Raw genomic sequence first — 22643 nt, forward strand, 5'->3', positions numbered from 1 at the left:
CTTCACAAGATTTTACTCTTTGCAATTTACACGCGCCGCGCACTTTTCCTTATGTATGGGACATATACACAGCTATATCAAGTCGAATTACATACAGATATATACTGGCTATATCTGTATATACCTTACATATGTACTTGTATTGTATGCATTTGGCTTTTGTAAATGTTGCTTTCTTATTACATGGCATTATATCGTGCCTCTCTCGTGTAGTGTTGTAGCTCTCTCGTTATTGTTGTTGTTGTGGATGTTGGGATGTTGTTCAGGATGTTGCTCTGAATGCAGGAAGTCATCCTTGCGCTGCAGCATAAAAACTGATTTATTATATATGCTCAGGCTTTTTTGCGCTTAATTAGCAAAAAAACAGGAGATTGTAATTATATAAAATAACCTGAGACACACGGTTTACTACGTGCTCAGTGTGACAATTTAAATAGAAAATTGTTTAACAGACATGCTCTTAAAATTTGACTTATCTTGTATTTGCTATAAATAATGTGTTAAAGTAAGCTTAATTTACAGAGACTTTGAATACTTATTTACTAGAAATTACACCACATAACCACATAATTCGCTTAATAAATATATTAATGTAATATGAATAAATTTCCAGATTAGGAAAAGTTAATTTAGAAAAATTAGTTACTAATAAAATTCCAATACACTAATTTAACATGGTTAGAAAAAGGCTAAAATAAGCTCCTTTCGATTTATTTGGTCTACACCATACTCAACTAGTATATTTATTTTTAAGAGGGATCGCAAAAAGAAGTTTACAGAAACTAATAGTGACAAAACAAAATTTTGACAATCTGGCATATTTTGTGCTTTGTGGTATATTTGAAATTTAGTGGTATATCAAATATTTGGCATATTTCAGTATATTTATTATGTTAATTGTGTATATTTTATAAAATGATACCACACTTATTGCTTTTTATCAGTCGAGGGTAGTTGACATTCTTATTTGTTAAATAAAGGACAATTTTTATTTGATTACAAGAAATTAAATATATAAAAGTTATTATATGAAATTGTTAGAACGCTTCAATTACTGTTAAGAATCCGCTTCTTGAGCACTTTGTTGATATCGTATGAGGCTCCACTCTTTTTTTAACAGTTCTTTGAAGATCATCAAACATAAATTGTTCACTTGATTGAATTGCTTTGCCTTTTCTTGCTACATTCACTTTTTCCTTCGCTTCGAAGTTCATCAATTTTGGTTGCTCTTTTTTTTTGGGCAGAGGCATTTGCTGCATTTCGCACCCGTATCAGGAATCAATTGGGCTTTCTTCATGTAATCAAAATCTGTTTATCATTCAGGCTTCTTGTTTCGCATGTTTGCCATGAAAAATCATTTCATTTGGCTGCTTCATTTGTGTGCAATGCCTGATGTACTGAGAGCGAGGCCATCGACAGCAGCAACGGCAGCATCATTCAAAAATCTCGCAAAATGCTGACCATAAAAGTGAGGTACACTGATAGACAAAGAGAGAGAGAAGGAAGAGAGAGTCTCAGTTGGCCTCAAGGGACACGCACACAGAGACAGACACAGTCCACATACTTGGCTCTCAAATGCCATTGCTGTTGCTGCTGTTGCTGCTGCTGTTGCTGGCATTCAGTGTTGCTTTCTATGGCTCAAGTGTTTGCATTTTACAACCACACACTCTAGGCACGTGAGTGTGTATGTGTAAGTGAATGCACGATGTTCTGTGTGTGTGTGTGTGTGTGTTCGTTTTATGTTTGTGCGTTGGCATTTTGTAGCTCGAGTTCTCTAGCAGCAGCTTAAGTGAAATGTAGCTGACCTAAGCTACAAAATAAACACAAATGCAATGCACACACACTCTTATACACTCGGCACACACTCTTCAAAAGGGTGGACTACACACGTAGGCGAGTTAAAGGACAATGATGAACGCAAATGTCAGTGCACATGACACATAAAAGCGAGAGAGAGGCGAAAGCACAAAGACAATGCGACTGAACTAGACAAAGAAAGCGATGGAGAGTGAGCGAGCGAGCAAACTTTTCTTTTCCTCATTTTTAGTTCATTTTCAGAAGGGGTTGTGAGTGTATGAGTGTGTTTGTCTGTGTGTGTGATTGTCAAGGTCATCATCTATACTAATAATTTCATGCTGTCGTCGTACTTTTTTTTTGTACTAATCCAATTTGCAATCTCTCTTTGCCTCCCAACTTTATCCCTCAGGCAAATAAGCAATAAATAAAGCAAAAGCCTAGAAAAAAGTGTGTGTACAAAGAGTGAGAGCGGGAGAGACAACAAAGCAAAAAAAGAAACACTAAAAGGAAAAGCGAGAAAAAGCGCGAGCAACTTTCTGTGGGTGTAAAGAAAGAAGAGACAGCTAACTGGCGAAAGACAGAGAGAGAGAAAGAGAGACATTGCAAGTTGAACGATGCTGAGCTCTCTGGACGCGCTTGCCGGTAAAATAGCCAAAGCGACGCCGGGCACAGGCGCCGTGGCGGCCAGCGCCAATGGCAATAAGCCAACAAATAATGCACATCATCCAGCGCATCAGCATCATCATCTGCATCATGGGCAGCGACATCATCAGCTCGATTATGATTATTCCGCTGTGGAAATTGAACCGCCCGCCGAACAATTGGCAAATTCACCGCGAAATGAACGCGAACGTTTGCAGCAAGCTCAACACGCCTACGAACAGCAAGCGCAGGCTGAATTGGAATTTGGGCTGGCGGATGTCGACACAAAAAGTTGTCTAACACTCTTGAGTCATCGGCGTAGCAGCAACAATATGCATACACTGACGACGGGCAAAGCAACGAGTAATGGTGGCAATGGTGGTGGAACAACAACAACAACAACAACAGGAGGAGTTGCGACCAGGCCGCAACACTATCATCATCCCTATCAGCGTCCATTGCGACCAATTTCGCCAGTGGTGCAACAGCAGCAACAACAGCAAAATCAACAGCAGCAGGCATATCAACAACAGTTATCACATTTGGCAGCGCTGCAGGATCATCATCAGGAGCTGCTGCAAACGCAACAGGAATTGTTTCACAAGCAGCTGATCAATATGCAACAGCAGCAGGAGCGTGAGCGACAAGCGTCGGTTAATTTTAATGATAGCTGCAACAGTGATCACGACTCACAGCAAGAGTACAAAATTTGCCTGAGGGATAGGTGAGTGTGTGCCTCGCCCACAGCCTTACCAAAACAACAACAACTACAACATTCACACACACACACTCCCAAAAAAAATCATCATCACGCATGCCACAAATAAATACTTGACTAATTACCACTTTAATCCTCATATTTTTTTTACTGTTTTGTTTTCCCATTTCATTCCATACATTGCATGTCTGCACTTCACAAAAAGACAAACTTATTTCATTAACTAAAATCAACAAGCAGCACAACAAACTTCAGTTTACCCCTTTAATGGTCATACAGTGAAAATGCATTAAAATAAATATGTGTATATATGTAGGTATATAATGTATATATATATCGTATAGAGTATATCATCAGGGGAGTTGCAAGAGTTGGTTTTGCAATTGCACATGAATGCATTTGATGTGCTGTGCACTCAGGTGTGCATTAAATCCCTCATTTCCCTCACATCAGCGAGGCATGATGTGAATGAGTCAGACAACAGTTCAAGTAACTTTGCACTTCTATTATTAGCTCTAAAGCTCATCAATATGTATTGACTTGACGTGAGCAGCACTTTCATGAACTGTTGTTAACTACATTCAATTGCTGACACGATATCATTAACTTTAACGCAATAATATTATACCAATTCTGTTTCAACTTTATTTGCGATTAATGGCGTTACTTTTCTGATAGACAACTTTCAAAAAGATGCATTTTATTTGGGAAATTCAGTATATTTTTGAACTATAAAATACCATAAATTTTACATAGTTTTATTGTTCCACTTCTTTTTTAAATTGATTCCTTACTTTATGGCATCACTTTTCTGATAAACAATGCAGCAAAAATCCTATTTATTTGTGAAGAGCTATTTTAGTTGCAATTCAGTATATTATTGTACTATATGAATTTGTTCATTTTCCCTGTTTGTATTGTAGCTTTATAAAGAAAGCTTATTTTTTTAAAATTATTTATTATAATTAAGAATTCAATTATGTAGTACACTAAAATAGAGTTAAAACAAATAATTGCGACTCAAAAAGTATTATATTAAAATACTGTCAAATACTCTTGGAATTCATTCATTAGAAAACAATCTTTATTATATTTGTTTATTATTATTGTAAGTATGAGTTATATTCTATACTAAACTAAGATATAGTTAAAACATACAATTGCAGCTCAAGATTATTGCATATAAAAATATTGAAATAAATCTTTTTAAATACATTAATTAAACCAATAGTCAACTATATCTAAATTATGCTTTGGCATTTACATTGAATTTTAAATTCAATAATTCGGACAAGAATCTACTATTACATTAAATATATATTTTACTTTCCAATTTCCTTTAATTTATACTACAATATCACTATTCTATGTTACAATTTCTTGTTCCTTAAAATACTTTAATAGTTCAGATAAACAGTTTGACAATCTTTGATACTTTATTAATGGAAATTTATTTAATCGGAAAAATCTCATGCATTCCTGTTTTAACGAATGGCTCAATTAATTTGACCACTCCTCAACCATGCAAAGTCATTGCTAAATATTTAATTTCGAGCATAAAATATTGTCTTTTAATTAGTCATCAATTTGAACATAATAATTTAAAGTGTTATTATTAATTGGGAGCAGTTCAAAAATGATGGACTACAAAGAGCGCAGCATAATAAATAGTTATCGCATTTATCAATACGAGTATTGGCGATGATTCAACACGCGTCTAGCTTATCAGACTTTCCGCTCATCAGTTTCATGGGTTTTAATGGGTATTAAGTGTGCATAAATCAGCATTAATTACAAATTAAATATGAAGCTTGTGTCCAAGCACACTTGTTGATTGTCTGTGAACTATCGTTGATTGAGTTCATTTTGGAGCACATTTATTTCGAGCACAAATGCTGTGTCTAGAGTCAGTTTGTAACTCTGTCATGTTATGTGTCTGGCAAGAACAAACACGTCAAGAAAAACAAGAAACAAACCAATTCTAGAAAAGAGACAATGAAAACAAGGTACAAAAAACGGACGCCTGAAAGCGTGCAACACAATTTCGTATGTGACTCTGAGCAGTTGTAATTTGTTTGCAAACGAAAATGTCACAACAACAATAGAGTACAACACCTTGACAACAACAACAAAAACAAACTGAAATTCACGTGACAAATTGCTGCTGGGCGATGTTGTAACAACGTCTTAAGCAGAAGGTAGAGAAAAGGAAGTGAAAAAGCGAACACGCACACATAAAGCGAAATACATAGAAGTAGATACACATCTGGCATTTAACTTTATTATACATGTGCATTTTAGTGCCAAAAAGAGAGAGAGAGAGAGGGGAGAGGAGTCTTAACTAATTTAATGTATAATATCCATTTGACATATTGTTTTCATGTTTCACTTTGATTTGTTGCCCACTAAAAGAGCCCTTTGACTTTATGACTAAGAGCGTCTTTTGCCCGTTTTCTCAACCAACACTTCTTAGCCTCGATTGTGACCCGCCTTTCACACATGCTAATATTTTTGGGCGTTTGGTCTAGGCGCCGCCTTGACAGTTCTTGGCTCCTAACAAAATTACACTGAAAGCAAAATAGTTCTAAGAATTTAGGCGGCAAAATAATGTGATTGCAGGAGAAGTTTGTGACTGTAAACAATATAATTAAACATAAAAATGTGGCCAAGTATTTTAAGCAATCAAGAGTGACTTTTTAAGAAATGTTGTAATTCATCCTACTTCTTATTTATTCCAAAATTTTCAACAATGGAAAAGCAAACGAAAGTAAAAAACAAATTTATTTATCCAATTTATATCATTAAGAAAATAGCTAAAAATAAATTCCAAAGTTGATGACGCATTTGAATTCATAGTTAAAGCAGATTATACAAAACTTGACTTGTTGCGTGGTCGCGCCCTTATTTATTAGCATTTTATTTGAATTTACATTTGCGTTTTTAATTCCCATTTCTTGCAGTGAGCTGCACCTCTGAACTATTTTTATGCTTGAAATGAGAGTTGATGTTTATTTTTATTATTGTATGATAAAAATTGCTGAAGTGCGCACACAACAACATATGCATTTGACATTTTATGTTTATTGTACTTGCAGTTTTGTTGTGACATTTGCGTGTTTCTTGCTGCAGCTGTGTTGGCACCGTTCATTGACTTTAAAGCGCGTGTCGTAATGCAATTAGCCTTAAAAGAGTCAGGTGCCCAGTTCAGTTCGTTGGGTAATCGAAATCAGTGAGAAACGAGGGATTTGCATGTGTCGAGGCATCAGTCCAATTAGTTGCTACAGAGAAATAAAGTAGAGAAATCAGTAGACTAGATAAGCTGGTTAAATTTCATATAATCGTCGAAGGCAAGCGACTTTCCATAATAATTACGTAAATATGCCGTTTGCAGTGAAAGTGAAAACTGAGCGACAAAAAGCGCCTTTTGCAAATAAGCAGAAACAACACAGACACAACACATATACATATATATATGAACAAATGCATGGAAGTCAACAAAAGCTGTGGATGGTTTTTCATTTATTAAAGTGGCTACGCAGAGGAGAAAGCCCACAGAGGTGGGGGGAGAAAGTAGCAAAAGGCAGGCTCTCGGACACGTAAGCGAACAAACATTTCTCCAAGCGACGTCGACGTCGTCGTAGCGAATGAGTGAGACTTGCATATGTATGAGACAAGTGTTGTCTAGTGTGTGTGTATGTATTTTTGAATGCATGTGTGTGTGCCTGTGGGCAGGAAGTAAGTGCAAAAGTCGGTGAAAAGGTTATGTGAAGCCTAGTTGGCTCGTAAATACGCTAAGATATTAGTCTAGGTTGAATAAAATAAAGAGAGTATAGATTAATAGAATAAATTCGAGAACAATGAAGTTAACATAGCTAAATAATTGTATTAATATTTTGAATGTTATATAATGTTAAATGGAGCGAGCTTAATATTTGTATTTATAATTTGAAAAGCATTAAGATTTAATAAAGTAAATATTTTGAACACCTTCGATACAGTAATTTTTATAATGTTAAATGGAGCGAGCTTAATATTTGTATTTATAATTTGAAAAACATTAAGATTTAATAAAGTACTATAATTAATCTTAAATGGAGACACATTTACTTAAATCAAAATCGATAATGAACATTAAACGATTTCTGATATGAAGCGTATTTATATAATGTTGATATGCTGAATCCAATAATCTTTAAATGAGTTCCAAAGTGAAGTGCAATAATATTTGCTAATAAGTTAAAGCAAATTAACGCTTAACTCATGGTAAAAAGCTATAGCGAGGACTTAAACTAATTCGAAAAATAACTAAACTTATGTATTATAGAGAAGCAAAATAATATAAAAAAAATGTTTTATTAATGGTAACTTCCATTTATCTAAATCCATCCTGTCCGTTGTCATAACTAAAGAGCGCTTAAGTCTTTCTAATTCTCTTTGATAATATATTTATTTCAAAAGGTTAGATATAATAAATTACTGAAGTACTCGCTGCAAAGGCTTTCGGCTTATTTTTGATAATTTTTCAATCTAAACAATTAGCAGTTCCACCTATTTCTATTAGCAGTTATATTATATTATATTCCCTCAAAAAACTCATATACTCAGCTGTTTATAGAGTAATGCTAGGAGCATGAGCTTGCATATGGAGATATTCGCGTTTTCTACATAAAATTCAGCCTTTAGAAGACCACACGAGTGTTGGGCTTGGGTTGTGTGCACATTGTCTATTATGCATAAAGAAAGAACAACAACAACAATAGCAGAGTAACAATTTTGTACATAGCACCCACTCAGCATGTTGTTTTTGAACTCCCGGTGGCAGCAGCTGTGTTGCATTTGAGTTGTTGCAACCTTCGCTTTAAGTTTTGCCGTGTTCGTGTTTGACCCTCGAGTCAGGGACTAAATAAGATGCAGCTGGGTTTATGACACCTCAGTGTGCCGCGGGCAATGCCGGTCATTTAACCCACTAAGCAAACACTTTCAGCGTTGCAGTGAAATCAAAATCAGTAACATATTTTTATCATATTTTCCTGGCTGAATTTTAGCCTTGTCTCTTTCGGTTGACATTTGCATAACTATATATAAAGCTCCGTTGCTGCATTTATCTTGGTTAAATACAGAAAACATATGCATGTGTGTGTGTGTAAACTCTTCACCTTTATTATTTTATGAAAATGTTATATGCAAAAATGCTGAAATTTTTGGGCATTTGTGTGTTTATGATGGGGATTTTTGCTGGGTTAGCATATCTATTTTGCATATGGGTTTCATTGTTCATGCTATTTGGCAAAAATTTGTTATTTAAATAAAAAGAAGTTGCACATAAATTATATGCATGTGTGGAATTTGGGGGTGCATGATGTTTTGACGTATACGTGATATTTGACTATGCGCGTTCTGACCCAACGCCCGGTTTACCCTTCAGTCCTTTGTTTGGCAAATATTTGAGTGAAAAATCTTGTTTTAGTCATTGCTGAAAATGAAATATGAAAGTTTTCGTTGTCAGTTCTAAATGCAAAGATCTATCACATGTTAGTTTGATTGAAAGAAATATAAATGAAATTGTTAGTATTATCATTTTTGATCTATGGCTGCCGTTTATCAGGATTATGTAATGTAAATTTTCAGTAGAAAAGTTAGAAACTAAAATGCATTTATTGCTAGTGAAATATTGTTGATAACATTGCTGTAAAAAACTAATTTCATTAATACTGAAAACAGTTTTCGTTGTTAGCACCTTGACTGCAATTTCCTTTGGCACAGCCCTGAATACCAGTTGGAGAAATAAAAATTGCATGATAAACAAAACAGACCGCAACATAAATAAAAGCGAAAACAAATAATGCTTACAAAGTGCCGAAAATCTAGGGGCAACTGAAAGAAAAAAAAAAAAAAAACCAAACCGAGAAAAAGGAAAATTTTGCAACTAGAAGCGCTGACGACGCCGCAAAAACCCAAAAAACTAGCAAAGTTCATTTCCACACCAAAATCAATGAACCAAATGGCGGCAAGCAGACACACACACACACACACACACACACACACACACACACACACACACACACACACACACACACACACACACACACACACACACACACACACAGCACAAACGCAAGCAGACGCATACTGAGACACAGACAGCGCACAGCTTGTTGGGGTGGGTCTAGCTTTATTGTTTGTGGAAGAAGAGGGAGTGAGAGAGGGAGGGAAAAAGAGGAAGTGGAAACGTTGGTTTTTGGTTTGAAAATGGGTAACAGCTTTGCAGCTTTTGTTTTGCCATTGTGGTGTACTACGTTGGGTTGAAATCGGTTCGTTTGGCCTGGGAAAACGTGAAGAGAAGGCTCGTTCCTCTCCTTTTGCCTCTTGCCTGGCACAGCCAACTGTAGCCAGAGACCGCAACGCAGTTACAAAAAATTCACACACACACATACAGAGCAAACACCAGCAAACACTTGCAAAAGAAGCCGAACAAAACTAACCGCAATTTTCGAGGCGCTTGCATGCAATAGAAAAAGAATTGAAGACAAAAAAATGTGGCAACAACTAGAAGTAAAAAAAAAAATGGGAGAAAAACTATAGCATAGCTGCTGCTGTTGGTTATTTTATTAATGCTTTCACTTTTTGTGCAAACATTTTTATACCCGCTACCCATAGGGTAGAAGGGTATTATAACTTTGTGCCGGCAGGAAATGTATGTAACAGGCAGAAGGAGGCATCTCCGACCCTATAAAGTATATATATTCTTGATCAGCTTCAACAGCCGAGACGATCTAGCCATGTCCGTCTGTCCGTCTGTGTGTCTGTCCGTCTGTGTGTCCGTCCGTCTGTCCGTATGAACACCTAGATCTCAGAGACTATAAGAGATAGAGCTATAATTTTTTTCCGACAACATTTGTTATGTTTGCACGCAGATCAAGTTTGTTTCAAATTTTTGCCACGCCCCCTTCCGCCCCCGCAAATAAAAAAAATCGAATAACAAGCGTAATTTTAAAGCTAGAGTTACGAATTTTGGTATATATAATAATTACTATAGTAGTTATGATTCCTAAAAATTTGGTTGCGATCAGATAAAAATTGTCGAAGTTATTAAAGAAATACTTTTGTATGGGCAAAAACACCTACTTACTAGGGGTCTAATTTGCTTTGGCCGACAGTCTGGTATATTGTGCTGTCTATGGTATATTTTGAATGCGGTACTATATCGATATACCAAATATACCATTTGGTATATTTTTTTTTGGTTTTTAGTAGTATATTTGGTATATTTTGAGAAATATACCGCAAAATATATTGCTTTTATTCAAAATGGGTAGCGGGTATCTCACAGTCGAGTACACTCGACTGTAGCTTTCTTACTTGTTTTATTTCTATATATAAACATTTATATTTTAGTTTATTTTATTTACTTTATGCGGCCCAAGGCGCAGCCACTAAAGCAACAGCCAACTGTTGGGCGTCTCGCATAGAAATACTCTAGAAATCAAGAACTTGCTGAAGTTTAAAGGCGAAATGGTTGGGAATGAAGATAAATTTAATACAAAAGTATATTAGAAGAAAGTACATGACTTGTTGTTAATGATAAATTTCAAATTAAATATTTGGACTGTAATTTTTCTATATCTTTACCAAAAATTGTTTTATTTAAATTTAGAATGCATGCAGCATAAATACAAAAATATAAAATTATGATTTTTATGAAATTTACATTGTTTTTTCAATTGTTAAAATACTTGTACTTAAATTGGTTATCTATTTAGTTTGTTTTCCGTTTTATTTTCCTATAATATTTTTGCTTAATTACTGAATTGAATACCTGCAATTGGTAGCCTACTCAAAAGAGGAATGTAATTAGATTTTATGTTTTTTTTTTTTTTAAATTGTGGTATTTAAAATACTGGAAACCTATTTAAAAGAAGAATCTAATTCGAGTTTTGGGTATATTTTTAATAATAGTGGTATTTTCAAATACTAACAACTGCCTTTTTATTTCTATTCATTCTATTCAACTTAAATTCTACTTTACTGAGTATCCCCTTAGCTTATCATTAGACACTTTTCTCTTTATCCCATACATGATATATTTTATTTTATTTCATTTTATTTGCTAACCAAAAACCGCAACCAGCATCAACTCTTATCGACTGCTCTTTGGCTTTTCATTCACTAATTTTGGGGCTTGTACTAGGGAAACAAACTGTGGATGTTTTAGTTATTGGTTTTCTCTCCCACTCTCTATTCTCTCGTTCCCTCTCTCTCTCTCTCTCTCTCTGTTCACACTCGAGGGCACAACGATAGGGGCAGCAAAAAAAACTTTTCAGACTGCTGCGAGGGTTTCAATAGCCAATGTATGTTCGTGTGTTCGTGTGTTCGTGTGTTGTGTATGTGTGTGTGTGCATGTGATTAATACTTCTGGTCAGGCATTAAACCCAAAACTCCTCCGGCTGTGTTTTATTTGAAGAGGCGACGCTGCTCTTGCTGCTCGCTCGCTCACTCCCGGTTTCACAATTTTTGGTGCATGTGCTTTCATTTTATTTCTGTGAACGTTAAGGACACTTGAATAATGATGGAACAGACCGAGTGGCACACACACATATATTCTCTGCTCCTTTCCGACTGCCGCAAATTTGCGGCGCATTCTCGGCCCTGTTTGAAGCTCCATTGCAAAAGTGCTGACATGTTATTTGTGCAGTTAACGAGCTGAGTTATTTTGCGGGCACAAACCGCACTTGAAAAACGGGCAAAAAACAACAACAACAAAAAAGAATTGAAAGAGCAAAAAAAAAACAGCAAATATAATATAAAAAAAAAGGAACATAAAAGGCAGGTCAGCTATTGGGGGAAAAAGTCTGCTCTTCAGCAGCTCATGGCCATTGATTTTCACTTTTCTGCTTAACAAATTAAATGTGTTTTATTGAATGGTCTGAATGTGAGTTGTTTTGTTGTTTGTTTATGCGATTGCCGCTCATTAAAATCGAATTGCAATATAGTAAATTCTGACCTGCCTCCCTCCATTCGTTCCCTAACAAATTTTATAGATTTCAAATTAACATTTGCACACGTTTTCGGTTGTTGTTTATTTGTTGCAAGTGCATAATTTAGTATGTCGTGTCCAATTTGCTACTCAATTAGCTCAACACACACACTCACATTAAATGCTAATTCTCTGTTGCATTTTATATTGGTTTGAATAATGTAAAACGCTTGTGGTTTTAGCACAGCACAATAAAAATTTATTGCCAAAAATATACTGAAATATTTGGCAAGCTTTTCGCCGCTGACAAGAGTCAAAACGGTATCAACAGACATTCACTCCTTAATGTCAAGCAATCTCATATCGCCAGAGCTCTTACCTTGTCAACGTTTTCATAAATTAAAACAACGCTTCAACGAAGAGACAAATACGAAAGAAGTGCTTGAACTGAATATACGCTGCAGTATAAGTTTATTATATTTATTTTGCATTGTAAAATGTTTTTAATTTTTATGTATATTTTGATCAGTTTATTTATATTCAATGAAATAGATTATTTAATCTTTAAAATAAATGGATATAAATGTTCTCTCTGTTAATAAGTAATTTAATTTTTTATTTTACAGTTTAATATATATTTCAGTCAGTTCATTTCTATTATTAAAATTAGAATATTTATTCTTTTAATTTAAAGGATAAAATAGTTCCTTTTATATGTACATATATCGATTATTTCATTCCAAGCATAATATTTTAACTTATTTTTCGTATAAAGTAATAAGCTTCAACAATTTCAATTTTAACATATATTTCTATTGGTTCATATTTTTCAATATAGAATAGATTAACCTCAAAATGAAACGATAAAAATATTGGTATGGAATTAGTTTTTACCTTTTCAGTCAGTTCATTTTTATTTAACTGAAAATATATTAACTACAAAATTAACAAAAATATTTTCTCTACTATTATAAACTTAGCCTTTTTTCTTTTTAATATTATATATTAATTAATTTTAAATTAACTAATAAATTACATTTCAAAGTATAATATTATAAATACAAAACCTAGTATTTTTACCAAGTACATCTTATTTAACATTTAACTAGTAATGTGCGTTGTGTGCCTTCATCTGTTCAGTTTACAGGGTATAGGAGTATATTGCTTTGCGCCCATCAAAGAGTTGCAAGCATTTGCTTGTTTATTATTTTCATTTTGCTGGTTTCATTGCCAGCAAAACAGCAGACGCCAACGAAATGTCGAGCCCTAAAAAGTATGCAATACAAAAAGCGCGCAAAACAATAAAACATAAAGCGCAAAACAATTGTCGAGGTCGCTGCTGCTGTTGTTTTGTTTTGTTTTTTGCTTGCTGCCTTTGTTATTACCTTGGAGATTAATTAATTGCAAGGCACAAAAATATGCTACAAGTTCGGCGGCTTCCCCCGCTCCCGCTCTCCCTGTCTATCTCACTCACTCAATCGTTCGTTCTTTCTGCCAGTCATTTCCGGTCGCTTCCCTCTATCGCTTCGTATTTATGTGGATACAGCAAAAATATATACAACAAAACACCGCAGCAGCAACAGCAACAAGATGATAATTTTCAGGCTCGTTTCAGTCCGCTCGCTTGCCCAACTCCTCTCTGCTGCTTTTGTTTATGGCTTTTTCTTTTATAAAGTGGAAAATTGCAGACAGCATTGTTTGTTATTTATTGCCATTTTGATATGAAACCTTTTTTACGCCCATGGGCTATAAGGAAATCAACCCCCGCCAAAAATACAGAACAACCTAGACAACTTTATGTGTGGGGCTCTCGTTGCTCATTCGTCTTTGTTAGCAAACATGTGTGTGATAGTATGTGTGTGTGTGTATGTGTTTTAGCCTCTTTGGGCTGTCATAAAAGGCACAACTAATGATTTGTTTTTGGCATGCTTCATCAATATCAAGTGGCTGACAATGACAGCTCTTGTCTTGTCTTGTCTTTGACTCAACATTAGCATTAATGATTAACATAAAAGAGAGCGCTGCATTTACATTGATTGGTTTCTTTTATTTGTTGACCTTTTTGTTGTGGCAATGCGGAAATTATGGTTTGTTAAGCTGATTTTATTGTCGGTACTACAAGTTTATTAATGCGAAACTAGAGCAAGAGGCTTATTTTGGGGTTGGATATTTATGCCACATTATTGATCAATATAACTACGAATATTTGATTAACTCGACACTAGTCAAAGAAATTTACATTAATTGCATATTTATTGATTAAGTTGTTTGGGAAATATATTATTCTAATTTCGGTTCTATTTCCCAATTTTCTTTGCGGGGCGTGCCCTGCAATTTATTATGTTTGGCTGGCTCATTATTTTGCATTTCCCGATTATCCGCAACACATTTCTCTTATATATGATTCGCTAAGCTAACTCAATCAGTATTGTATAAAACCAACGGTCGTCCCTCACATTTAGCCCTGTCAACCCTTCTTAGCATTGAAATCAATTTGACAAAAGCCACATAAATTTAAATAAATTGCGGCCACATAAATTTAGACATGAACTTACAGCACACACACGAGTACGAGTAAAAAAAAAAAGTGACGGCGGCAGCGGCAGAAGGAAGTTGTATAAACCAAAACACAAATAAACTTGCAGGCGACGACTCAACTAACAAAACAAACAACAGCTAAAAAAAAAAGGGTAAACGAGAAACTAAAATGGATCCTGTTACGCCAGAGTCCTTGTAAGCTGCTCAGAGAGAAAGAGAGAGAGAGAACTGTGGTTGCTGCTCGCAATATAAACGAAAATCCAGTTGGTTGAGAGGAGTTTCCCTCCTCAAACGCTGACCGTTCAGATAACTAACGAAAATAGAAACAACAAATACGATTTAAGCTGAGAAAATCAAAATGAAGCATAAACAAACAGCAGCAGAGGCAGAAAAGTAAATGGAGCCAATAATAGAAAGAAAAAAAATGTATATATACGTATAAGAAGATTGCCACAGCGGGAGAAAGGAGGAAGAAACAAGTTGCCAGGGCAAAACAGGAAAGTGTATAAATGAAAAGAAATCGAAACCGATTGCTGTGTATGTGTGTGTGTTGTAGTAGGCAACACGATAAGCGGGCAAAAAAGAGTCCGTCTCGGCATAAATGAATGCTAAACAGGCGTCTCTCTCTCTCATTCTCTCTTTCTCTTTCTGTGCAGCAGGCAAAACAAAACCGAAACCCGAAAAAGCAACGTTTTACCCCTAGGGAAATGGTTGGCTGAATTGGCCGCGGCAAGGCAAAAAAGGCTTTTCATAATATTTTTAGACATTTGACTTTTGATTGAGCGCATTACACGGTCGCGCTTCCCCTCCTCTCTCTCCCTCCTCCCTCTTGCAATTTGGACTGCTGGCAATTTATTTGAGCCCTGCTCTCTGTGTGTCCACATTTCAAATGCCTGCCAAATGGCAAAATCAGACTTGGGGTCTAAACAGCAGCAGCAGCGGCGTTCGTTCGCTATAAAATTAGATTGTCTTGGGCTTATGGAAAAAGATTTCGTTTGAGCCCTGCTGCGAACGCAGTGCTTTTTATTGAAAATCTTGGCCAAATATCTAAACGGCGGTGTTTTATTACCTGTTTGCTGCTTGTTGTGGCAAATGCTTTCTCAGCTTTGCTTGCAATAATGTGGTATATTTAGCGCGTGTTTTACATTAGACAACAGAGACAACAGCTTAGCGATAAATGGTTTGCTTTCTGGTTTTTTTTTGTGGTTCAACGAATTGGAGAACAAAAGCAGGAATTTGCATATAAATAGTTTGGGGAGAAGGTGTAAGAAACGATTTTGATTCCTTAAAGTTGTTATAAATTCATTAATTAAATATGAACGAGTAAGAAAGCTACAGTTAAGTGTGCCCGACTGTGAGATACCCGCTAAACATTTTACATGAAAGCAAAAAAGTGCGGTAAAATACACCGAATTAATATACCATATCTGGTACATACATATATCGATGAAGTACTACATTTGAAATATACCAGATTATCAGCCAAAGCAGCTTAAACCCGATGGAATAGTCTTAATTTGGCATAATTAAGTATTAAATAAAGTTATAATACCCTTCTATTCTATGGATATCGGATTTAAAAATGTCCAATTTGACTAACAGATTTTATAGACACTTTAACGTATAAAACACAAATTTCACTAGCTAAATTAATCTTAAATAATAAAGAAATTAAACTTATTCTTGAAGCAGAAAATAAAATAGCACTTGAAGTAGCATTTTTTAATAAAATGTTGGAAATTGTCTTTTGAACTTCTATTTTAAACGAAATGCCCTTAAATGCCTGATTCTTGAGCTAAAATTCATTTTTATTCTAAGAACTTTTTGTCAATTTTCACTTAAGGATATCAATATTTTTATCTCTTTTTTATTTTAATATTTTTGAAGATCTTTTTTTACTTGCCACATTTATACGCATACATTACATAAATGCTGGGAATTATTTCTCTTGCAATTCACATCAGACTTGCTGCCTCCTTTATTGAATTCTGATTTTGAGCTTCACTTTTCGCATTTGCTTTGTAATAAAATGCACAAAAAGCCCTGGCATAATGTTGGCTTAAAGAAATTAAATCTTTTAATGCTTTTCTGTTCACGAATTCCAACCCCAGTGTGGCCTTTGGTCCCCCTTTCTAGCCCCCTCCTTGGCTGTCTACACAACATCTGGCTGCTGTCTGAACCAAAAATAAAAGAAGAGAAGAAGCAAATCAAAATTCAACTTTTTGGCAAGCCAAGAAAATAAGCAGAAAAGTAAAAGTGACAGACGCTTTGCTAATTTTCAACTTTGCTTTATAAAATTTTGTTGCTTGCAGTGTGAAGAAAGAAATGAATGAGGAAGGAGCATGATGATGGGGGGGAATAGAAATACTTTAAAATGTGTTTGCCTCTGTTTGTATTATTTATTTTGTATTACGACGTCGACGACTTTGACGTTTTCGCTCGCTCGCTGGCTGACTTCCTTCCGCTTAGCTCATTAAACAGACAGCTGTAGAAAAAGCTGAAAAAAAACGAAGAGAAGAGAAAAGGCTCAACTTTTTGTCTGTCTTTGTCAGACACAATTCTCGCTGGCTGTGTCTTTGGCATTTGTACTTCTGCTGCTGTTGTGCCTTTCATTGCCTTCAACGAAATGTGATATGGCCGCTTTGAAGGCACTCCGGGGACTTCCCCCCCCTCATCACACATACACACACGCAGTCCTTTTATATTTATTTGCCGTGTTTATGCCGCGGCTGCATAATTTTATTTGTTTGCTTAAAAAAAGAATTAAAAGCGGTTTTCCTTTTCTTGGGGTGCTTTTGCTTTTGCTTTTGCCCCAATCCGCTTCAACGCACATTGCGCATACGCAGCGTGTGCCGGCTGTGGCACTTGCTTACTTTTTCTTCTCTCTCTTACTTTTTTTTTTTGGCAATTGTGTACATTAACATTTTGGTTTTATGACGGTTGAATTGCTGTTAGTGTGCGCATATGAAAAAGTAAAGTTGTGGTTTAATTTGTGCATTTGGGTTAAACATTTATATGTTACTCGAATGCTATAGCAAAAGTATATTTTTAGCTGCCGCCTGCTCAAAGGCACAAGCAACTGACAGTTGCACAAAGAACTTGGACAGCATTTGCCCCTTGGCTGCACTGTCATTGCCACATTTTGCCCTTTTGCTTGCTGCTTCAACTTGTTTACCTGTCCATGCTCATTGGCCACTTAAAGACAAAGGCTGTTGCAGTTGTAGTTGTTTGCCCAGTTGCCAGTTGCCAATCGACGGTGCAACGAAGCGGCAAATGCAACACCACGACACGACAGCAGCAGCAGCAGTAGAAGCAACAACAATAACATGACGTTCAGACTTTAACACAGTGGATATCATTTCCGGCCAAATGAGTTTTGCCAGAGATGATGACGAAAATGGAGTGAGGCAGACACACGAGAGACTGAGGCAGACAGTCTGTCAGAGTTGTTGTTGCTTTGCAAGCACGCACAGCAAAAAGTCTTTTACTACGACTTTTTGCCAACTCTTTCTCTCTCTTTCTCTGCCCCACAACATAGATTTGTATGGCATTTAAAGCGAAATTGCATTCGAAATTCCATGCCTAGACGCTGACAGGCGTCGTCTGGGCCACTGACATCGGTGTCGGTGTCTAGCCAGAGCCAAAGAGTGAAGAAGTATCGTTAGCAACATTTGTGGCAGCCAAAGCACAGCAACATCGAAATGTTGCAGCTAATAAACAGAGGCCAAAGTTCCTACTCAGTTTGGGTACGTCAATCAAATGGCAAACCAATCAGCGAGTCATTCTAACAGTTTGCCTGTCAACTTGTCTCCTGAAGTGTGTGCTACAAAAGCGTCGACCAAAAACGTCATCAACGTCAACACCTTGCCTTAAAAAGTAATGCAAGACGAAGTCGAAATACTCTTTATTAATTGTCGACAAAAATCAAGCTCAAGTTGCTGCCAATAACTTGTGTTGCGCTAACAAATTTCCTTGAATGAATTAGCTGCCAGTTGTGTTGTTGTTGTGAGCCTTCTGCTGCTGGTAATTGTTGTTGTTAGCAATTTCCGTTGCAGCATTTTAGGCGGACATTTGTCTTCCCCTTCCTCCTCTACTCTACCGACCTGTCTGTCTGCCTAACCCGAAACTGGGCTAATTGGCTTGCAGTTTGTGCATTTTTAATTGAAAATCAATAAGGCTGAAGTACCGTTGCAGCTGTGTGTGTGTGTGTGCATCCCTTCTTCCCTCCCTCTCTCTTGTCTTTGATATATGGGACAAGCAGCCGGCCTAACAAGCGACTTCGACTACTACAGAGTGTGCCACCTCGGCCTGTGCTGTCAAAAATGTGCAGTTAATAGCCCTTTACAAAATCTATGGCTCTGCCCTTGGCCGTAGTAGCTTAAATCCGGCGCCTCCTGCAGCAGTTGTCAAAAATCAACGTGAACTTTTTAATAGTTTTGTTGCACCCGAAAAAGTAGAAAAAAAAAACAAAAAGGTGAAGCGCTTGCAGCATTTTCAAGCTCAAAGAATGTTTTAATTAAATCAAAAGAGTCAGCCAACAGTTCGTCTCACGTGCCAAAGTTTGCGCAAAAATTCATTAAAAATTTAATTTACGCTCAACAAGTTTAAAATATGCAGCAGCAGCCAGATGATGATATACTGACTCAAATGAAAGCACGAGACTGAAGAATGCATTTTTGCTAATAAGGAGAGAGGGCTTTCTCTTCAATCATTCTTTAAAGCCAAAAAGCTAAGGCATTTGCTGAAGGATTTATGGCAATATAAAGAGGTTGAAAGTTTCTCTTTTTTTTTTGGCATAGGCAGCAAGTTTTTTTTTTGCTTTTTTTCTTCGCTTGTGCTTGGCATTTCTATGTCAATGTATGCTGCGAGTTTGTGGCCCCCACTTTTTGCCGTGTCTACCACCTGTCTTCCCCCCTCACCACCTCCTTCGCCGGTGTGTTCGCTGAAGCAGCCAGCCAGCGTTTGGGACAAGCATCGCTGCACAGCAAAGTGTTGTTTTACCCTGTACAAATGTGAGTGTTTGTATGAGAGAGTTTATACGAATAAATGTCGTCGGAAATATTATTGAAAGTATGCCATTAAATAGGGAAATTGTTTATTAAACTAGCTTAAATAATTAGTGTATATTTTGATAAACTAATTATTTGTAAAGCTGGCATTAATTTTCGTTCAACAAGTTGACAACTTAATAAAATACGTGTCAACTTTCTTAATGCAATTTTAAGGACGCGATTTGAAGCAAACTTGTTCAATTGCCCAAAGTTGAAAGTGGTAATATCATAAAACTTAATTTGATTTTGCTTCAAAGCGACTTGAAATGTGAATTTGAATTAAATTTAATGAGAATGCGATTTGAAGTGTGAATTTAAATTGTAGTTAACCTAAAGGGAATGATTTGTGTGTGTTATAAACATATTTATAATTATTATTATTATTGAAAAGTTTTTTTTTGGAAATTTAAAAAAAAAACTGTTTTAAAACATTTAATTAAGACTAACTTTTAACTTGAAATGTTTCAAGCGTCTTCTTAAATTAAATGTGTTTATCCTCTTTATTGGATACCATCTCGAGTACCTAAATCAGCTGTATTAATTATAAACATTTAAACTGCTTTTCGCGTGTCCACTAAATACAAAATTTATGAAGTCGCCAACTCATTTAGAAACAAATGAAACGTATTTTGTTTAGGAAAAAACTCTTTCATAGTTCAAATTGTTGTAGGCATCCTTTTAAATAAATTGAACGAATTAAATTGATACTAACTTGAAGAGTGAAAGCAGCTGTGTTAGATTATATTTTATATATTGTAATTATTATTATTAATTCATAAACTAGTAAATTCATAAATAATAAATAAATAACTACCATAAATTACTGGCTACTGATTTAGCCTTTGATTAGAACAAGTTTTTCTTTTAATTTTATTTGACACACGTTCAAGTAATTAAAAACATTTATATTCTTTTCTATAATCAGCTCATAGGCTTGGCTAACTTCTACGGTAACTCATTATCGAGCAAGCTGCTGCTTGCTGCTGTTGTTGCTGTTGCTGTGCAGCGAGGCATGCACACGGTTAACATTAGTCTAAGTAGCACATACATACACACACACTCTTGCATACTCCGCACCCTTGTCGCATTTCTCCCTCGCTTTTTCCCCCGCAGAGCAATGCTAACCTCTTGCGCCTAACTAGGGAATTCGGAGAGGGCAACAACACACACTGAAACTCAAGTTGTGTGTGAGTTGCTGTGCGTGGCAAGTATGTGTAAGAGTGTTGGCTAGTGTATGTGTGTGTGCTTTAGCATAACGCGTTGATAAGCTAAAAGGCTAAGGGGTTGTGCGCCAACATGCCAGCTCTGAAACCTTAGCCTGTCTCTCAGGGTGTGAAGGGCCAACACAAATTTATAACGCACACCGAAATGAAAAAATGAGTAAAAAAATGAACTGTCTAAAAAGCCAAAACAACGCTGATAAGCGACCGCTTTGGCCCCCGCTCACCGCTCGCTGCCCAAAATGTGTGTTCACTTAACATATTTTTGTTGGGGGTTGCATTGTTACTAACCACCTTCCCCCCGACCTCCATCGCTTCACACCAACAACAACAAAAAAAGGGGTGTTTGTGTCTATAAAAATTTATGTCTAACCGGGCAAATGCCGCAGCTCTCGGTTTAATGGTGTGAATTATATTAAGCGACGCTCAGTATGCATGTGTGTTTGTGTATGTGTGTGTGTCTACCGAGACAGCTGTGCTTAGGGGCGTGGCTGTGGTTGGGGGCTCGTTGGCTGCTAGCGTGTGTGTGCGCTGAAGTCCGCTTGATGTGCTTCCGACACCCTCCATATTGAATCCCCTTCCCCTTCTCTCTCTCTCTCTCTCTCTTCCAATCTATGTGTGTGTGCGTCGCTGATTTGTTTTTATCGCAGCTCCCGGGAGGCATCAATTATGCTGTTCTTCTACTCCTCGATGATGGTGTTGTTGTTGCTGTTGCTACAGGAAACCAAGCTGAGCAGCGTTTAATGGAAAATAACAACTCCACTTTGTTCCTTTCACGAGGGTCCTTAGAAAGTGTGCTAGCAAAAAGCGGGCACTTTTAATAAATGCGCCACAGCTAAAGTAACTGCTACTCACGATGCTCCATAACAAGCGATGAGCATCGAGAATAGAATAGAATGTCCAAGGGAAGCAACTGGCTTTTGATAGCTTGGTAGCAACTGTTTCGTATGTTCGCTCAACAATTCAAAATAATATTGAATATTGTGATAATATATTGTGATTTCTAGTTTATCTGTAAAGAGTGGCTTACCTAGTATTTTTTAATTTTCAAAATATTAATTTAAGGTGTTTCTTAATCTTATAATTATGGTATAAATACAAGGGGAATGCCAAGGAAAGTAAATGTCCTTTGGTAGCAAGTGCTTCGTATGTTCGCTCAACCATTCAAAATAATATTGAATATTGTGATAAATTTGAATTTGTTTACTATATCTTCAAAGATTGGCTTACCTTTTATTTTTAAATTTACAAAATATTAATTTAAGGTGTTTCTTAAAGCAAATGTCTATTGGTAGCAGCTGCAACAACTTAAAGTTGTTTCATAATCTAATAATTTTAGTTAAAAGTGTTCTTTTCCAAATAATTAATATTCTTTTGAAAACATTGCTGTAACAAATAGTTTGACGATGAAATCTGATACTAAAATTAACTAATCGGATATATTTTTCAGTTTATTTCAAATACTTAAACATTTTACACATATAGAGAAGTTTAAGATTTCTTTACATGACAATTTTTTGGATATGCATCAGGCAACCCTACTAGTAATCATCTGGGCACACTGTCAATAATTATCGATAGTTCGATACAATCCTTTTTGAGTCTCTGCTCACGACGCAACATTGATATAAATTGAACTAACCTTATATAGCTCCAAGACATCAATAAAAACTCATCACAATTTAATTCAGATTTAATAATTT

At 36.0% G+C, this 22643-nt stretch overlaps 1 protein-coding gene across 2 annotated transcripts in view; it reads left to right on the forward strand.

The window, feature by feature from the left end:
- LOC132794752 (CUGBP Elav-like family member 2) overlaps positions 1-22643 on the forward strand; it is a 146087-nt gene that overhangs the window by 37467 nt on the left and 85977 nt on the right. For both annotated transcript variants that reach the window (XR_009633331.1, XM_060805065.1), the window contains exon 2: positions 2207-3163. Coding sequence is in view for 1 of the 2 variants with exons in the window: in XM_060805065.1 (XP_060661048.1) it covers positions 2412-3163 (752 nt within the window). In the remaining variant the exon portion in view is untranslated. The remainder of the gene's footprint in view (positions 1-2206; positions 3164-22643) is intronic.

The sequence above is a fragment of the Drosophila nasuta genome, chromosome 2L, assembly GCF_023558535.2.
Source record: "Drosophila nasuta strain 15112-1781.00 chromosome 2L, ASM2355853v1, whole genome shotgun sequence".
Taxonomy (NCBI): domain Eukaryota; kingdom Metazoa; phylum Arthropoda; class Insecta; order Diptera; family Drosophilidae; genus Drosophila; species Drosophila nasuta.